Raw genomic sequence first — 20,686 nt, forward strand, 5'->3', positions numbered from 1 at the left:
ACTAGACCCTTTCAGGCTTGCAAATGGCATTTTTTTCACTTGAGGGATTATTCTCAGGTTTTATTTTATGTGGGTTCTTTTGTCCTATTTTACTTGAAAACTCAAATCTAGATAGTACTGCTTCCGGATGGCAAATATTAAAAACACAGTACGTTCCCAAATAACACATATTCCTAACTGTTACATCAGAAATAAATCATGAGGCTGCAGCTTTAGCTGGTACTGTGGGGGTGCACACCTTGTTTGTATGATGTCATGCTCCGCCCATTTTATTTTTTAATTTTCGTTATAGTTAATTGCTTCGGCCCATTCTAAAGGTGAGATCAGATGAAGAGAATATATTTACCTTTTTCATAACGTTTTCATGTTTATTTATAAGATAGCCTAAACTTCTTTGAGTAAATGTAATTGTGGCTTCTGGTGTGCTTGTCCTCAGAAGCTCACGCTGAGTTTGCTTTCCCCTTAAAGCCTGGGAATGAGATGATGGAACTCTTTAAAAGTGAAGGGGGGCAGGGAGTTCCCTTCATGGCTCAGCGGTTAAAGAACCTGACTAGGATCCATGAGAATGCGGATTTGATCCGTGGGTTAAGGATCCGGTGTTGCCGTGAGCTGTGGTGTAGGTGGCAGACTCAGCTCGGATCTGGTGTTGCTGTGGCTGTGGTGTAGGCCGGCAGCTGTAGCTCAGATTGGACCCCTAGCCTGGAACCTCCACATGTCATGGGTGTGGCCCTAAAAAGCAGAAAAAAGCAAAGAAAAAGAAGGGAAGTCACTGATGAAAATCATGCATTGACGTTAATGTCATTGACCCCTTTTTTGGTTCCTTGCCTACGTTAAAAGAATTTTAATAGTGGAAGGAAATCCTTCATCTGAGCAATCTAGAACAAAGGGGGATCTCTTCTGTTTTGGAAAAGGCACGCTTCCGTAGAAACGGGCTTTGCAGTTTCTGCACCCAGTGCTGGGGACAGCTCCTTACCAGGGAGGAAGGACATGGAGGAATGTATTTCTTTCTAATAAGACAGCCTCTCGATTTGAAATATGGTAGTTTTCTCACCATCTTTATTGTTGCCATAATAAATTAACATTTTCCCAAATTTAATTACACATACCGATGTTATGGCAGGAAAGGAACTAAGGGCAAACGAATTTCAAATGCGTTTGAAGATGGTAATAGCAATTTTCGGTTTTCCCTACTTTTCTGCTAATTAAAGCATGTTTCACACATACTCCCTTGCCCTGGGGTATCATCTTTGTTTCCTCTTTAACAAATGCACTGGCTTAATGTAGGCAGATCTTTGTAATGAACATTGTCAGAGTATCTGAGAGGTTGTCTGCAGCCACATTGGCTCCCACCAGAGCTGTCCTTTCTTAGACTGGATCCAGCAAACCAACCTGGAGTCAACCGTATTGATGGTTCCAACTTCCCCTTCCCTCCCTGCACACACACTGACTCCCTACCCCTCTGCCGTGCTTGGTACTCCCTTCCCCATTCGCATTATTGCTGTCAGTTCAGGGCAGCACTTTCTGACCTGCCCAGAGAGCCGATTCCTGCTCTTCTCCCCACTCCCCTCCTGCTCCCCAGGCTGTCTTGTGCTGCTGCTCAAATTGAAGCCCGGTCTCCTGTCTGAGTTCTCTCTTGCCCTGACACGGGGGTCACCCAGAGTTCGTTCCCTGGTAGAGTGTTAAGCACCTTCAGTTGTCATCCGAGGTTCTGCGAAAACATTTTTTTGGCATAAAGATAAGGTTTTGGTAGCTTTATCCTTCTTTGTGGAAGGAGTCTCAGGGTTTTTGCTCTGTAACTTTCCAGCTGACAGAGACTTTGCTGCAAACAAGAAATGCAGTTGTCCCCTAAGGCAGATGACCGAGCAATAGGAAAATTGTGCTGCTCTTGTCAAATGCGTATTTTTCTTAGGAGATACAGCGCTCTCTATCCTGGTAGAACTTCTTTTTTGTGTTAGAGTTCTGTCCTAGATTGTTGTTCTGTGCAGTTTTCTCTTACTTTCTCCCCAAGACCTCTTTCAACATCTTTCCCTCAGAGATATAGGATCTTTCCACTTTGCCAGAATCCTTGCATACAGTTTACTTTCTAAAGAAAACTTGAGAAACTGAAGAAACCTGTCTGCTTTCTCACAGCCTAGTCCTTTCTCACCCTCAAAGGGCAGCCTGGGTCCTTTTTCTGTCCAGCAGCCCACTGGTAGGATGGCCTTGAGAAAGGCCCCTTCACCTTTGTGCCTTCAGTGTTTTCACCTGTAAAATAGGGAGCTGGATTGAATTATCTAAAGATGAATCTCTTTCCCTTCATTAGCTTTACTGATTGTGGTCATCGTTGCTTGCAGTTTTCATTGTTCTATGTCCTAGAAATTAATAGATACTTTTCCTGCAGCATTCCTCAAGCAATTACAGAGAGCCCAAGAGGGCAGAGATGAGCAGGGCCTGGTCCTGCACTGTGGGGTTTGAGCCAACCAGGTAGTTGCAGGTACCACGCGAATGTGGAGTGTGGAGGGCAGACGCCAGGCTCCATGATTTACAGCATTCCTTCAATCCATACAGCAAACTTCACATCATCTTTACAGTCTTAGCGTTAGTCTAGGGTTACAGGTGAGGATACTAAGGTTAGAGATGTGTTTTCTCCATGTCTTGCCGTGAGCGACAGGCTGGGTGGGATTCAGGGCCAGTGTGTTGCTCTTACATGCATCCTTATTTGGAAATGGACTGGAGAAGTGGGCAATCTGGGGAAACTAGAAGCATTCTCTAAAGCGAACAAGAAGCCCGTTTCAAATCTTTCTGCTTCCTCAAATAAAGCGTTGAAACCATCCTGGCTGTAGGGGGCTGCCAGGTGATGGGTCCGCTTGTGTGTTGCCTTCCCAGGAAGGGAGCCTCTTCCTCCGCTCACGGTCTCTGCTGTCTCTGACCCTGCAGGCACTGGCCCAGGCCATCAGGGAAGCCAGGGAGCAGCACCCTGACATGTCAGTCACGCGGGTGGTGGTGCACAAAGAAACCGAGTTGGAGGAGGGGGATGAGTAAGGTAAGAGCCTTGTCGTCCTGGGCCTTGCTTTATGACTGTTCTGTGTTCCCGCACCTGTCCAGGGATGTGAAATCCACATGTGTGTGTGTCAGTGCCGGTCTGCTGCAGTCCGTATAATCTTTCTGACTTTATTATCCCCAGGTTCGTCTGCTTAGGTGACCTGCATATAATTAATTTTAAATTCTGTTGACCAATGGGCGTCATATGGTATTAATAACCGCCATGTATTGAGATCTGCTAATAACATTTATGTGTTACTTTACTGTTTGCAAAATACATTAGTGTAAGTTATCTCAATGTTCACAATGACTCTTTGAGGAAGATGCTATTGCCTTCCTTTAGATGAGGGATTTTTGTTGCAGGGGCACAAAGTGGGGGGGATGAGTTAAATCTTTTAAACCTAGACACTAAGAATTGTATATCAGGAGTTCCCGTTGTGGTTCAGTGGGTTAAGAACCCGAAGAGAATCCATGAGGATATGGGTTCAGTGCCTGGCCTCACTCAGTGGGTTAAGGATCTGGTGTTGCCGGGAGCTGTGGTGTAGGTTGCAGACATGGCTTGGATCTGGTGTGGTTGTAGCTGTGGCGTAAGCCAGACCCTAGCTTGGGAACTTTCATATGTCACAGGTGTGGCCCTAAAAAAGAAAAAAAAAAGCAAAAAAAAAAAAAAAAAAAAAAGAGTACATCAGAGAAGAAAGCGTGAAGGGATTGCTTTGAACTTATTTTTTTTATAATTTTTTTTTATTTTCCCACTGTACAGCAAGGGGGTCAAGTTATCCTTACATGTGTACATTACAATTACATTCTTTCCCCCACCCTTTCTTCTGTTGCAGCATGAGTATCTAGACAAAGTTCTCAATGCTACTCAGCAGGATCTCCTTGTAAATCTATTCTAAGTTGTGTCTGATAAGCCCAAGCTCCCGATCCCTCCCACTCCCATCAGGCGGCCACAAGTCTCTTTTCCAAGTCCATGATTTTCTTTTCTGAGGAGATGTTCATTTGTGCTGGATATTAGATTCCAGTTATAAGTGATATCATATGGTATTTGTCTTTGTCTTTCTGGCTCATTTCACTCAGTATGAGATTCTCTAGTTCCATCCATGTTGCTGCAAATGGCATGATGTCATCCTTTTTTATGGCTGAGTAGTATTCCATTGTGTATATATACCACATCTTCCGAATCCAATCATCTGTTGATGGACATTTGGGTTGTTTCCATGTCCTGGCTATTGTGAACTTATATACACAAATTTAAAATGTGAACCAAACCAACAACAAAAAAACAGGTAAGTGATGATGAAGTTCAGTATGCCTGGCAGAGAAAAAATTAATATCCTAAATATATTAAGAACTCTTATGTGTCATCAGAAAATGTAAATGCTTAAGTAGAAAAAATGAGCAGAGGATTTAGCAAGTAAATCATGTAGAAACTAAGTGAATTTCTTAGTTTCTAAGAAATATGTTCAGCCTCACTGTTGCTTAAATCAATACAAATGAAAATTTTACTTCTAAATCTGGCTTTAAAAAGTTTATGTGTTTAGCCAGGGTTGGAGAGGTTGTAGGAGGAAAAATATACTTATGCTGCTGTGTAAATTAGTAATATTTCATGGAGGAAAATTTGGCAAAAATCTACATTAAACATAGTTTATTTATTTTTTAACTCAGTGAATTTTATTGTATTTATGGTTGTACAATGATCCTCTCAACCCAGTTTTACAGCATTTCCATCCCAAACCCCCAACCTGTCTCCTTTGGAAACCATAAGTTTTTCAAAGTCTGTGAGTCAGTATCTGTTCTGCAAAGAACTTCATTATATCCTTTTTTTAGATTCCACATGTAAGCGATAGCATATGATGTTGGTGTCTCACTGTCTGACTAACTTCACTTAGTATGATAATTTCTAGGTCCATCCATGTTGCTGCAAATGCCATTAGTTCTTTCCCTTTTATGGCTGAGTAATATTCCATCGTGTATGTGTACCACATCTTCTTTATCCATTCCTCTGTCGATGGACGTTTAGGTCGCTTCCTTGTCTTGGCTATTGTATATAGTGCTGCAGTGAACATTGGAGTACATGTGTCTTCGAGTCATGGTTTTCTCTGGATAGATGCCCAGGCGTGGGACCTGCTGGATCAAATGGTAATTCTATTTTTAGCCTTTTGAGGAATCTCCATACTGTTTTCCACAGTGGTTGCACCAAATTACAATTCCACCAACAGTGTAATAGGGTTCCCTTTTCTCCACACCCTCTCTTTATATTATTTATAGAATTTTTGATGATGGTTATTCTGGCCAGTATAAGGTGGTACCTCATAGTAGTTTTGATTTGCACTTCTCTGCTAATTAGTGATGTTGAACATGTTTTCATCTGTTTTTTGGCCATCTGAATGTTTTCTTTAGAGAATTTTCTGTTTAGATCTTCTGACCGTTTTTGGATGGGTTTTTTTTTTTTTTTTTGGTATTTAGCTGCAGGGGTGTTTATAAATTTTGGAGATTAATCGCTTGTCAGTTGCTTCATTCACAAATATTTTCTCCCTTTCTGTGGGTTGTCTCATTTTGTTTAGGGTTTCCTTTGCTGTGCAGAAACTTTTAAGTTTAATTAGGTCCCGTTTGTTAATTTTTGTTTTTTTATTGTCATTACTCTAGGAGGTGGATCTGAGAAGATATTGCTGTGGTTTATGTCAGAGAGTGTTTGGCCTAAGTTTTCCTTTAAGAGTTTTATACTACCTGGTCTTAAATTCAGGTCTTTAATCCATTTTGAATTTATTTTTGTGTATGGTGTTAGGGAGTATTATAATTTCATTCTTTTACATGTTGTTGTCCAGTTTTCCCAGCACCACTTACTGAAAGGACTGTGTTTTTCTCCATTGTATATTCTTGCCTCCTTTTTCATAGATTAGTTGACTATAGGTGCTTGTGTTTAATTCTGGGCTTTCTATCCTGTTCCACTGATCTATATTTCTGTTACTGTGCCAGTATCATACAGTTTTGATGACCGTAGCTTTGTAGTATAGTCTGAAGTCAGGGAGCCTGATTTCTCCAGCTCTGTTTTTCTTTCTCAGAATGGCTTTGGCTATTCTGGGTCTTTTGTGCCTCCAAACAAATATTTTGTTCTAGTTTGGTGAAAAATGTCCTTGGTAAATTTGATAGGAATTGCATTGAATCTGTAGATTGCCTTGGGTATTATAGTCATTTTGATTCATATTGATTCTTCCAATCAAGAGCATGGTATGTCTTTCTATCTGTTTATGTCATTTTTGATTTCTTTCATCAGCATCTTATAGTTTTCAGAGTACAGGTCTTTTGTCTCTTTAGGTAGGTTTATTCCTAAGTATTTTATTCTTTTTGATGCAATAGTAAATGGCATTGTTTCCTTAATTTCTCTTTCTGATCTTTCATTGTTAGCATATGGAAATGCAGTTGACTTCTGTGTATTAATTTTGTTTCCTGCGACTTTACCAAATTCATTGATGAGCTCTAACAGTTTTCTGGTAGCATCTTTAGGATTTTTCTAGTATCATGTCATCTGCAAATAGTGGTAGTTTTACTTCTTCCTTTCCAATTTGGAATCCTTTTATTTCTTGTGTCTAGAACTTCCAAAATGATGTCAAATAGTAGTGGTGACAGTGGACATCCTTGGCTTGTTCCTGATCTTAGCAGGCATTCTTTCAGCTTTTCACCATTAAGAAAGATGTTGGCTGTGGGTTTGTCATATATGGTCTTTATTATATTGAGGTAGGTTTCCTTTATGCCCACTTTCTGGAGGGTTTTTAAACAGAAGTGGCTGTTGGATTTTGTCCATGACTTTTTCTGCATCTATTGAGAGGGTCGTATGCTTTTTATTCTTCAGTTTGTTAATGTGGTTTATCACACTGATTGATTTGCAGATATTAAAAAATCCTTGCATCCCTGGAATATATCCCACTTGACTATGGTGTACAATCCTTTTAATGGATTGTTGGATTTGGTTTGCTAGTATTTCATTGAGGATTTTTGCATCTATGTTCATCAGAGATACTGGCCTGTAGTTTTCTTTTTTTTGTGGTATCTTTGTCAGGTTTTGGTATCAGAGTGATGGTGGCCTCATAGAATGAGTTTGATAGTTTGCAGTCTCTTTGGTTGAAAGTTGTTTAGCAGTTGGTTATAATTTTGTTGCTTTTATGAGAGAAGGTGCTCCAGACCTTCTACTCCACCATCTTAATCCCATCTCCTTAGTGTTGCCTTTTATGGATCAATCCTTAAAGTATCAGAATTTTTTTCTGTGTGATTAGAAAGCGATTTATTTGTTTCCTCTGTAAGTTGCCAGTGTCCCAGCCCTGTTTATTAAGGAGTCTATCCTTGCCCCCTCTAGTCTACGGGTCAGATACCAAGTTACACATGTGGGTGTGTTTCCGGGCACACTCGTTCCCATCAGTCCGTGTGCCCATCCCTGCTCCAGTGCCGTACTGCCTTAATTACTGTAGCTTTAAAATAAGAATCACCAGTTGTGTTCTTTTTCTTCAGAAGTATCTTAGCCATTCTGGGCTCCTTCTGTTCTATATAAATTTTTGAATCAGATTGTTAGGTTCTAAGATAAACCCTATCACATTTTAATTGGAGTTGCATCTGCTCTGTAACTCAGTATGGTGAGAATTATACCTTTATGACATTATTGTCTTTTCCACAAATGTAAAATACCTCTCCGTTTACATAGCTCTCCTTTAATGTTTTTCAATACAGCTGAATAGTATGTTACCAAAAAAAGGTTTCATAGATCTTTTGTAGCTGTTGCTGGTAAAGGGAGATACCGTTTATTTGTCAATATTGGTCTTATATCTAGCCACCTTACTCTATATTTGAGATGCTGTTTTCAACACAGGATGTTCAGAGGGCCTACAGGCAGAAATCATTTAAAAGTTTAACACAAGCAAATATATTTTTACCTCAGACTTGGTGTGTTACATGCAAGTCTAGATACATTTGGAAAGTACATTTTCATTCATTGAAAAAGACTTAACAAGTGCCAGTGTGCTGAGGGCTTAGGTGTGTGGATTCAGATTGTCTGCTTGTAGGCAACACAGTCATGACCCCCTTCCTCAGAAAGGATCCATTCCAGGAGGAGAGGTGTAAATATCAACCAACAAAATGTCATTGCAAATCTGATGAGTACTCTGGAGGAAACAATGAGAGAACAAAATTGGGAGCTTTGAACCGTTAACCTGCTACTTGAGAAACAAAGTTTGAGTTGCTATCTGAAGGATGAGCAGGAGCCACCTCAGTGTCTCAGTGTCATTTTATCACCTCCACTCTCACCGCCCAAGCTTGTTCTTGAGGATTTTTCTCTGCTGATGACTGGGGCTGGGGACGAAGTGTCTCTACTGCTTCAGCTGCTCTCTGGCTGCCCTGCTGGAGTCCCAGGGGCAGCAGGTGGGTGGCGGCCAAGAGCGGGATGGGAATGGTACCCAACATCAGACAAGAAGAGAGAGCTATTTGCCGTCTGTCTGCTCTGTCTCCCTTTTCAGGTGGGACAAGGTCTCCTCCTGTTGTGACCTGACCTGTTTCTTTGAGGTAGCTCGAAGCTTTTGATCAAGCATTGAAAGTAGGGGGAAGGGGAGCACACAGAAAGATGGGCAAAGAACAGCCTGTCCTTGAGGAGTGAACCTGCTGCTTCCCTCAGCAGCTGTGTGGCAGGGGAGCTAAATGCAGCTCCTGAGAAAAAAACACATGCTTCAGGGGAGCACTTCCCTAATTCTTTGTAGCCCTTTAATGCCCTCATAAGGGCAGCCCCCTCCTGCCTATTAATGCTAAATGCATATTAACGAGCCCTCTAGTGGACACAAGTGTTACTGACCTTGCCAGCATTAGAATGGCCCATCCTGCAAAGGAGGGAGAAGAGCCCATCTCACTGGGGTCGGGGTGGGGGTGGTGTCTGTGTAGTCTCATAGAGAATAAACCCCGGGAGAGGGGCTTGCGACTCTGCTTCAGCCAAAATCATTACCTCTCTGAACCCAGACTTCATGTGAGCCTCTCAGACCCCTGATGTTGGATAAAAAGGTGAAGGAACCTCCTTTTCATCTGAAAGCATCGAGCAGTCTACGGCCATACCACCATGAACGCGCCTGATCTCGTCTGAAAGCATCGAGCAGCCAAAGGATGAAATGATGGAGGAGCAGCCTCTCATCTTTTCACTCAATTTATTCTTTTTTGTTGTTCATTTGATAAATATTATGGAATGCTCATTAGGAATCATCTCCTGTTTTACTATAAAGATTCCAAATCAAGTAAGGTCTGTACTCAGACACTGAAGCAGTGGTGGCAGAATAGAGCCCTGAGTTTTTTGATAGGTCCTGGACTGAGTTTGGTGGGAAGAAAAGGTCAAGATTGCTAAATTGGGATGGGGCATCAGATGGCTTCTCACCTGAGCATCACATGAGTGGGAGTTAGGTCAGCAAAGGAAGGTGTGGAAGGGGCGCTTCTGGCAGGATCTGGCACTGTGACCCCAACCCTCCTGGAACAGTGCAACATCAGGTGCACCTGGCTTGCAGGAAGCTTGTAGGGGAGTGATGGGAAGTGAAGGCAGCCGAGGGGCAGAGACCCAATGACAGAGTGTCTTAGAAACCAAGCCAGGGGCTGAAACTCATCCTGAGAAGCTGTGGTTTACGCCTTTTATTTGAGAGACAGTAAGGAGATGGTTTGTGACTTGCTGATTGTTTGCATGAGGATATGGAAGTTAGTGAGCTGGGAGGGTGGAGGAGCAGGGGAAATCCCAGATAACGCCCAGGTTTCTGGCCGGGGCAGATGGGGCGATGACAGTACCTGTAACATCAGGCATAGAGTTTCATTTTTCTCATGTCGTATGCACTAGGGCCAGTCCTCTCAGTTTAGGTATCTTAAAGCAAAAGTGCATTTTTTGTTGTTGTTCTGTTGCACTCTAAGAGACCACCTGTCATGGAATTATAGTGGACGTTTGGAAGTAAGTGTATAAGGCTCTGTCTTACACCTGCACACACATGACATGGTTAACTGGAAATTTACCAGCTAGTCTGAGTGTTAAGAGGAAGTGTAACATGGCAGATTTACTGCATTCAAATCTGCTTCATAGATGTGCAGTGTGGGCAGGTTATTTCCTTTCCCCATGCCTCAGTTCTCTCATCTGTAAACTAAGGATGATAGAATTTACAGAAGGGTTTTGTTAGGCAGGTTACAAGGATTTTTTGGTAACATAGAAGGTCAGCCAGCCATGAGCCAGCCCGTTTTGCTCTTAAGAATCAAGTGAAAATTGAGAGTTTTCTACCCTGGGGATGTTGAGGTTGAGATGCTCGTGAAATGTCTCCGTGGAGCAGTCTGGAAAGTAGCCAAGAGCTTGGAGAGAGTGCACAGCAGACTTCGGAGCACAAGGTGGAGATTTGAAGTTCACCTGGACATGTCATCTACTGAGGAAGCTTTGCTCTGAGTGATGCTGCCCAGGGCCAGGTCACAGAGTGAAGGCCTGGGGAGCAGAGAACCTGAAGAGGAGGAGTCAGAAGTCAGGAAGGTAGGAAGAAAAGAGGAAAGGTGCACAAAAACTGCAGGAAGCTAACTCCAAGAAGGAGAGCGCAATCACTCATTAAATATAGCAAAGAAGTTGGATGCATGTGTCCTTTGGAATTGTTGGCAACCTGGGGCTCTTGCAGTCTCTAGTGGGAAGGGGGCCTGTCCCAGGTGGAGGAAACAGGATTTTCCTGGGGAGTGTTTTCAAGAAACAGAAAACATAGTAATTGGGCCTTTTGTTTTTCTCTCCATCTTGCCTGCCTCTATCTGAGAAGACAGGGAGTGTTACATTAGGTCTGGCAGAACCACCAGAGCTAGTGCAGTGATGACTAAAGCCCATCATCCCTTTGAGCCTGTGAGATAGACCCTGAGTTCAGTCCCCAACCCACAATAGATGACTCTCGGTTAGTGGCATTGCTTCCTGTGTTCGGGTGCGTCCACGAACACCAGTTTCTAAACAAGCTAATGGTGTGTTCAGACGAACATTTCAAAGTCAGGACGATGTTCGTAGTCTCAGAATGAACTTGCGAAGCTATCTGGGGAATTGGCATTAGCTGTCTGACTGCTTGACAGGAGCAAAGGAGAACATTGGCTGAACGGATCTTTAGCTTATCACCAGCTCCTCATTTACTGCTGGCATCTCCCTGCCTTGAAAGAGAAGCACCAGCCTGTTGGCTTCCAGATGAATCTTTTCAGTTTAGAAGCCAGGGGTATTTCAGGCATATCAATTTCAGTTCCATTGCATTTTTATTGTATTTGCCTACCTGTACTAGTCTCATACCTAAAATTAGCATTTTATTACAGTTTAGTTTATGATGTAGCTTAATCAAACCTAAAGTGAAGCCTTCTACATAGAAATGAAAAGCCATTTTGGATTTAGTGAGTTTTAGGCTCTGCCAGTTTTCACTCTGGAATACTGTGGAATGTTCTGTTTAACATTTATAAATCTGGCAGGTGCTATCATATATTTGAACCACACAGTGGAAGAGGCGCTAGGTGCCCCTGCTGATGTGCCTATGTTAGCACCTGCCAGTCACTAATTTCCCAGGGTTTGCTCTGGGACAAAATTACTGTTGACTATTGTTTTTACAAATGAAGCTGTACATATTTTTTTTTCTTGCAATAAAAAAAAACAGAGGTGGTTATAATTTTTTTAAAGTGAGAGATGGTAGAAAATGTACATCACCCGTAATTCCTCTGCTCCTAGAGATAATCCCTTTTCACAGCCTATGCATGTGAACACATACTCAGACACACTCACACACTTGTTCTCACACCTCTATTTATGTAGACGGGTCCTGTTGATTCTGTCATGTATCCAGCTTTTTTCTCCACCTCACAGCACACTGTAGAAAACTTTGCTTCTGATCATCTTGTCATTTTTCAGCAGCCATTGAATGGATGCAGGATGGTTTACTTGACCCCGGTTAATGGGTGTTTAGCTTATTCCTCAGTTTTCACAAGTAAACTCAGAGCTGCAAAGATTATACTTGTGTGTACACTTGGGGGCTCTAATTTCATTGTTTCTCTAGGACAGGTATTTTTAAAAATTAGAGGGAGTTCCCATCATAGCTCAGTGGTTAGCGAATCTGACCAGGAACCATGAGATTGTGGGTTTGATCCCTGGCCTTGCTCAGTGGGTTAAGGATCTGGTGCTGCCATGAGCTGTGGTGTAGGTCGCAGATCCCACATTGCTGTGGTGTAGGCTTGGCAGCTACAGCTCTGATTGGACCCCTAGCCTGGGAACCTCCATATACCGCGGGTACGGCCCTAGAAAAGGCAAAAAGATTAAAAAAAAAAAAAAAAAAAAAGATTAGAGTTGGTGTGCCACCAAAGGTTTCTGTTTGACCTTTTGCTCGCCTTGGAGTTTTACAGAGTTAGACCCCCACTCACAGAGCACACGCATTTCCCCCACCGTCACCAACACTAAAGATTATAAGACATTTAAAAAATCTTTGCCATTCTAGTGAGGGAATAACATTTGTCCTCTAGCCCCTTCCTTTTTTTAATTGTGAGGAAAAACCTTTTTTTGTTGGTTTTTGTTTTGTTTTGTCTTTTTAGGGCCGTACCTCCAGCATATGGAGGTTCCTAGGCTAGGGGTCCAATCAGAGCTGCTGCTGCCAGCCTATACCAGACCAGGTCTGAGCCACATCTGCAACCTACACCACAACTCAAGGCAACACCAGATCCTTAACCCACTGAACAAGGCCAAGGATCGAACTCGAGTCCTCATGGATACTGAGCGATGATGGGAACTCAGGAAAGAACATTTTTTAATCGTTACTGTTTTCCATTGCTAGTGAGGTCAAAATACACGTATCTACACATACATATATACATACCCACAAACACAATTTGCATTCCTTTGAATTGCCATTTGTGCCCTTTGTCCATTTAGTGGTCAGGTGTTTATGCTTTTTTATCTCTTCCAGAGTTAAGGTTATTGGTCTCCTTAGTCACAAATGCTGCAGATTTTCTCCCATTTGTCATTATTATTGTGAATTTAAAATGGCACCAAAAAGAAGGGGAAAGGGCAAGACAAGACTGACAAATTGGAGACATGGGGGCCATACCCAGACTTTGGGGCTTTTTTGGCCCAGATAGTATGTTACAGAATTTAATTCTGAATGCTTAAAATGGGAAGCTTATCCAGCGGTTCTGGAAACATCCAAGGCTGTGATAGCACTGAGCCTGCTTTCTCTCCCTTGGCTCAGTGGGCGCTGCTGCTTTAGGGGAGGGAGAGGTTTCCAAGTCATCAGCACCTCTTCCTTCTCCTGTCTTCACGATGAGGTCCTGGTACCCAGGTCTCCCTACTTACACATCACGCACCCAGCCTCTGGGCAGTGTGAAGGCTGTTGATCATGGCTTTATTATATCCTAATGCAGGGTGTACTTCAGAGTGTGGAAATTAAAGGAATGTTTAATTTAAAACTGCATTTAGAGCATCTTCTCTTCCCCCCCACCCTTTTTACACAGAAGCAGAATCCTAGAGATAAAAGTAATTTGCCATAGGTCACTTCTATGCACGAATCATAAAATACCATCCATATGTAGTAGAGTATATCATAGTACAGTTTCATTTGTTTTAAGAACTTATCTAATGTTCGTTATTCCAGATACTGTTTTTTACCTAGTAATTTTAAATCCACCTATAAATTTGTGGGTGGATTAGGAGAACATTTTTCTGTGGAAATGAATTAATAAGTCTGTGTGTATGTTTTTAAGCTACTCCTGTGCTCACGAGGATTATATTCCAAGGACATGTTGGCCCTATATTTAAGTTTCATGCATCAAAATAGTTTAGCACTAGAGCAAGTGGGCCTCTAGTCCTGTTCTGTCCAGTATGGTAGCCATTAAGCATTTGAAATGTGGCTATTCCAAACTGAGATGTCGGGTAAGTATAAAACAGCTTACTAGATGCTGAAGAGGTAAGAAAAAATGTTAACTAATAATAAGAGAGGGAGTTGGGTCTAGAGATGAATTCTTTTGAGCCCCACAAACCTTCCTTTTTAAGGAAAATACAAAACAAAACACTAAGTGATAAAGTTCCAAGGTGTTTTTCTAAAAGATAAGAGTTTCATTACTGTGTGTGTGTGTGTGTGTGTGTGTGTTTAAGCACAATTTTTATTTTAGGCTACAGAGAAATTTTTCTCATCTCTACTTAGGCACCTAGGATTGGCAAAGGCTTAGCTAGAATAAAGTATACTGAATGTAATCTTACTGCAGTCCCTTTGTTATTTAAAAGAAGCTTTAAGATTTTGTACAGTGCTTTCAGATCAAGTTCTCACAAGATGTGAATTTAGCAGAGTGAGTGAACCAAAACACCTTCCTCTAGCTTTTGGGCCAAACACAAAGTGCACTGAGAAATCTTTGTGAGAGCGTCACAGGTTTGGGAGAACCAGTTTTGTTTTTGTGGGTTTTTTTGCTTGTTTGTTTGTTTTAAGAACTAAGAGTCCTCCTAGGATATTGCAGAAGTAGTTATTCAACAAAAAAAAAGACCAGAAAAATGAACCTGAAATTAGTTCCACTTAAATCAGCAGATGGAACTAATGGTAAAGATGAGCAGCAGTGCTTTGTTCCTGGAGATAAAATACAATTCTGCTCATTCCCCCCCCCGCCCCCCCCCAAGGCCCTGCTTTTCCATCTTGCCTTGCAGATCCCTAATACTTCATCCGTGGGTTCATCAATGTGTATTTGTGAACACACCATGTCCAAGGGACTTTGGTAGTTGCGAGAAAGGATAAATGCATAGGAACCAGGTGTACAAATAACATAGGGGAAAAAAAATAGTATTTTAAGAGAAGCTTATATAAAGGCCTATAAAAGTTGACAGGAGAAAATGTTTCTGATTGGCAGAGATTCAGAGAAGATCAGAAACTGTTTCTGATTCAGAGAAGATCTCCCCCACAAAAAGACAGAAAGAAAGCTTCTGTGTGCAGACTGCGAGGAGAATTTGAACACACGGGGTCAGGCAGAGAGGAAAGAGCATGAAGGAAAACCACGGGATGGACATTAGGAAGGGCAAATCCTACCTTGCGGCCGGTGTTGAGTTCCCAGCACGGCTGGGAAGATTTGTCAAAGGTGAATTGCAAAGGGAGCTACACTCCATGTTAGGCTTTAACTCCTTAGTTAGGTTTTGCTCTGTAGGTCATCTGCATGGGGTATCTCATTGTGGGAAGAACATTTTAAAACTATCCCTCAGTAAGATGTGTAGTGTGTAGGATTGACTGAAAGGCAGCTAGGTTGAATGAAATACCCTATAAGGAAACCATTATACTGATTCAGGAAATTATTATTATTATTATCATTACTATTATTTTTGTCTTTTTTAGGGCCCCATCTGCGGCATATGGAGGTTCCCAGGCTAGGGGTCTAATCAGAGCTGTAGCCACCAGCCTACGCCAGAGCCACAGCAACGCCAGATCTGAGCCGTGTCTGCAACCTAACCCACTGAGCAAGACCAGGGATCGAACCCACAACCTCATGGTTCCTAGTCAGATTTGTTTCTGCTGCACCACGGCGGGAACTCCTGATTCAGGCAATTATTAATAGGGAAACTGAACTGGGCATCTCTGTCTTTAAGAGTAGAATTGAATTGGATTTGTAAGCAAACCCAGAAATGAAATATCACATGTGAAAATCCATAAAAATATTATTAGCTAACATATAGCTTTAAAGAAAGACCATTTAATCAGCCTGCTGGAATCACTGACAGCTCTCCCTTTCCTTAACTTTCCCTAATTGACTGAGAAGCTGAAAGAGCTTCAGCATTCTAGCATGAGAGGGAAAGAAGATGCTCTTCCTAAAACCTCCTCTTTAGGAGAAACAGCTGCAGCCATGAGAGGCTGAAACAAGCTTTTTTTGTTTGTTTTTGAACAAATAGAAATCCGGGGGAAATCTCCTGAAAGTGAAAATATTTAATTGACTTATGGCATTACCGTTGTGTTGCAGCAGAAATGAATCCGACTAGGAACTGTGAGATTGCAGGTTCGATTCCTGGCCTCGCTCAGTGGGTTAAGGATCTGGCGTTGCCATGAGCTGTGGTGTAGGTCGCAGACGAGGCTCAGATCCTGCGTTGCTGTGGCCGTGATGTAGGCTGGCAGCTACAGCTCTGATCAGACCCCTAGCCTAGGAACCTCCATATGCCGTAGGTGTGGCCCTGGAAAAGACAAAAAAAAAAAAAAGATTAGTGGTCAACACTGATCTAGCTAAAGAAAGGAGCCTCTAAGTATTGGAAAGCTATCAAATTCCTGGTGGCCAAAACACATTTTCCAATATTATAATTTTCACACAAAAAGCTTGAATTTCATCATTGGCAGCAAGTTCTGTCAATTGTTTTCCTTGAAGTGACAGGCTCATCTCATTTTCAAGAAAATGCCTGCCAGATATCCAAATTGAGCAACATAGTTTGTCAGTAATTCTCTCAAGTAAAGAAGGTGTTTAATGAAAACAGCATCTTTAACTCACAATTCAAACATTCATACAGATCCGCTTTCCTCCTAGACATCCACTGTGCTTCTGTATGCAGCAGGAATGTCTTATGCGTACTTCCTGTTCATCACACAGAATATTAAAAAGATGTACTCCAGGGTGGAGACGTAAGGAAATTAATATTTGTTTCTGTTTCATCAAGGCTTGTTGGCTTTCTGGTAAAGAATTCAGTGACTTCGAGTTCAATGTGGTATCACTGACTTGACCTGTGCTAAGTTGCCAACAGGTTTACTCACGTTATTTCTGCATCACCGTTGAAAATGTTCACACCTCAACAAGGGCAAATAGTGTCTTAGAATGATTATGAAAAATAGCTTTGACTTCGTAACCCCTTGAAAGAGCCGTGATGACCCTCACGGTCTGCAGACCACACTCTGAGAAATGGCATATCTAAATTATGGTGGTAATACAGATATTGTAAGATTTGATTATTTCCTAGTCTGATTAAATAGAAATGTGTCATACTTGTATTTTGGCTGTTGGATTTTATATTCTTACAATGGAAATTCTATTCCTTCCTTCCTTTGGAAATTCTATGTAAAGATTAAAATCAAATATGCAAATTGAGAACCACGGAAGAATAAAAGTTTAGCATTAGAATAACTGAAATTCACAAACTATCATGTTTAAAACTGCACTTCACACTTGAGTACACACATGGACCTCATTATTTTTAAGGAAATAGTTGCATTGTACCTTACATAAAAAATTTACTCTTCAAAATCTCAAGCTATATCACTGCCTTGATATCACTCTACTTGACTCTCCATTAATCCTAAAAGTTATTTTTTTTTGCATTATTTTCATTATTTTGTGTAAAAGGGGCATTTTTATTGAGACCCCCCCTCTGGATTTACTACTCATCATTGTAATGATTTTTTTTTAAGTACACATTTGCTCTTTGATGAATCTGTTTCTGGAGTAAAACATGTTTGAGATGAGAACATGTGAGCCCCTGTCCCTGGAAACTCTGAGGTCGTGCTTTTCCAGCTGCCTCTGTAGAACTGTCCTTGAACTGGCCTGATTTCCCTCTGCTCTTCAAGGATCCAAGAAAGATAAATTTAAGAATGTTCTGGGCCCTCTGTAAAGACTTAAGGTGCAAAGCAGGCAATCAGTGTGTATCCTTCAAAAATTTAGACATAGAATTCAGCCTAAATTAGATAAAATAGCTACATTGACCTATTCTCACTTTGGCCAAAAGAGGGGAACTCATACGACTTTAGTAGTTAGAAATGTTCACTGACATTGTATAGTTTAGGGTTGGGAAACTGAAGCAAGAAAGTAGTCATTTGGGTTTGGGTTTGGGTTTACTCGACCAAAATTAGTATAACTCATGTATTTAACAGGTATAACCGCATCCAGACTCAAGGTGAATGTTAAGACACTGTCAAAAGTGAAAGCAGGAGTTCCCGTCGTGGCACAGTGGTTAACGAATCCCACTAGGAACCATGAGGTGGTGGGTTCGATCCCTGCCCTTGCTCAGTGGGTTAAGGATCTGGCATTGCCATGAGCTGTGGTGTAGGTTGCAGGTGCGGCTCGGATCCTGCATTGCTGTGGCTCTGGCGTAGGCCAGGGGCTACAGCTCCAATTCGACCCCTAGCCTGGGAACCTCCATATGCTGTAGGAGTGGCCCAAAGAAATAGCAAAAAGACAAAAAAAAAAAAAAAAAGTGAAAGCAGTTTGAATTAATGCCAATAATTAATATTTGTCAATTTACATTGACCAGGAATCCAGATTTCTGTGTATATGAGGTAGAATTCAGACTTGAAAAAGGAAGGAAATGGAGAAAATCCTAAAGCTTCCTTCTTTCTGTAGATTTCCAGGAAGTGGTAAGGTGAGGGGTGCTTTTTCTGTAACATAAGCCCAGGCAAGGTGAAGCTGTGTTCAGTGGTACATATTCACTAAGCAAAAAACCAGAGCTCTCAGCTCCCAACCAACAAGAATAGACAGCAGGACTGAAGGTCATCTAACTCCCTAGTACAGGTTGATTGGTAGGTTTAACCAATCATCTTTACAGCCCCTCCACCTTTCTCTTCATGATTACTAACTTTAAAAAAGACTGTATTTTCTCCACTGATTTGTTTTTAATTTTTTATATAATTATTTTTTTCTATTATAGCTGGTTTACAGTGTTCTGTCAATTTTCTACTGTACAGCATGGTGACCCAGTTACACAAACATGTGTACATTCTTTTTTCTCACATTATCAGGCTCCATCATAAGTGACTAGACATAGTTCCCAGTGCTACACCGAAGGATCTCATTGCTAACCCATTCCAAAGGCCATAGTCTGCATCTATTAACCCTAAGCTCCCAATCCATCCCACTCCCTCCCCTTTGATTTTTTTTCCCCCTCTGACTAGCATCAAGCAGAAGTACTGTTGAGTAATGAAACAGCCTAAAGCAAACAACCATTGGGGAAACAACGAATTTGATTAATTAGCAAGTCTGTCCTGAATAATCAAGAGGTTGATACATCTAATTGATAGGGACTTGTTTCATTAAAACAAGATTTAATTTTATCTAACCAAGAGCGTGTACGTTCTGATTGACCTTGGTACCAGTGTGTCTCTTGGAAAGCGCAGTCATGACTGCCCTCCACCGTCTTCTCTAAGCGCCTATCATTTGCCAAAAATCCCGACCAAGTTGAAATAGGAACAGCTGCCTTCTTAAAACTTCTCTTACAGGGTCAGTGCACCATCATTTCCTCATTTATTGAAATGAATAAAATATCCTCCAGATATTTTAAGGCCTTCAGGGATGGATCAGACTCTCCTGCTTATCTCCTGGTAAAGTACTATTTACTGTAGAAACAGGCAGATAGTAACTGTTGATGACTTGATTTGGAATTTGATGAATCTTAACGTTTCTCCTCCAAGCCTTTGTCCTAAGCTTTATCTTTTTTGTCTTTTTTTGTCCTCTTAGATATCCTCTTTTTAGACCACAACATTCAACTTTGTGAACCAGAAGAATTTTGACCATTCCAAGTCTTAATGCCACCACTGCTCCAGCAAATTTATACGACTGTTAACAATGGCCAGAAGCCTGAAGAATTAAAATGCCAACACCAAACCTTACCTTAACAGCTCTGGTCTATACCATTCCCACGCATTTTAATATGTTGTTTTGTTTTATAACCACTCCTAAATATTCTTGATTCTTTCTTTTTTTTTTCTGATAGTTTTGTTTTTGTTTTCTCTTTACTTTGTGTACAACTACCTGCTTTTTACAACTCATTTTGATCAAATGATAGTGAACAAAGCCAGCCCAAGCTGGTAAGGTGCTGTTCGCTTGAACAGGTGCTGTTGTGCGGAAAGGAAACTCTGTGACTAATTTAGATAGTAGCTTTCCTTCTTTCCAAATTCTTCCCACGGAGTTCTTACAAGTAAATATTTACAGAGTTTTCAGATTGCCGTAAATATACTGTATGAGAAAATATTAATGCAGATTTAAAAGCATTTCTTACATCAAGAAAATTTTCTAGTGTTGGAGAATTTCGTTGGGGATATTTTTGATACTGAACCCTTTTGACTTTCCAGTCCTGTGACTTTTTACTTTTAGCGGAAAGTCCGGGAGTCTCCAGACTGGAGAATTACGCAGAAGTTCACTGACCACGCACTGTGCTAGAGACCCTGTCGCACCACAGTGCCGATGCTTCTCAGACACAGGCTCTTCAGCAGCACTCCAGCCACCGGAGGGGGAGAAAAACATCTCTTCCCTCTCGCTAAAACATTCAGGCAGCTTAAAACCTTAGTGCTTTCTTTCTTAACATGTCCAAATTTCAATACTTTCCATTATTTGAACCCTCGTGTAGAGCACTTGCTTTGTGTTAAACCTCCTGTCTCCATGTGAAACTGACCTTTTTTGTTATTGAGCAGGTGTATCACTTTCAGGTAGTGTGATGATTCATGCAGGGGTGAGGAGGCCAGGAGAGGAGGAAGGCTATGGCGGTGTTTGTGACGGTTGTAAGAAAACTGTGCCGTTTAAAGCTGACACCAGATAACCTGCTAGGGACTTATTAACTGTATTGAACATTCTTTCCCTTGCTTTGCCCCTGTGTATAATTAGAATGCCAAGATTAGCTACCTAGCAGCTTCAAGTTGTATTAAATGATATTTTGCTTTCTGTAATACTGTTATAAAATAAAGTTTGTTTATTCTCTAAA

At 41.4% G+C, this 20,686-nt stretch overlaps 1 protein-coding gene across 50 annotated transcripts in view; it reads left to right on the top strand.

Annotated features, from left to right (window-relative positions):
- EPB41L2 (erythrocyte membrane protein band 4.1 like 2) overlaps positions 1-20,686 on the top strand; it is a 212,002-nt gene extending 191,316 nt beyond the window's left edge. For all 50 annotated transcript variants that reach the window (XM_084956262.1, XM_084956332.1, XM_084956305.1 and 47 more), the window contains 2 exons: positions 2,917-3,022; positions 19,447-20,686. In XM_084956262.1, coding sequence (XP_084812388.1) covers positions 2,917-3,021 — 105 coding nt within the window. In that variant the 3' untranslated portion in view covers position 3,022; positions 19,447-20,686. The remainder of the gene's footprint in view (positions 1-2,916; positions 3,023-19,446) is intronic.

This window comes from Sus scrofa, chromosome 1, assembly GCF_054392235.1.
Source record: "Sus scrofa isolate SSC_HxYL_T2T_F1_AM1 chromosome 1, Sscrofa_HxYL_maternal_Yorkshire_Landrace_v2.0, whole genome shotgun sequence".
Classification (NCBI taxonomy): domain Eukaryota; kingdom Metazoa; phylum Chordata; class Mammalia; order Artiodactyla; family Suidae; genus Sus; species Sus scrofa.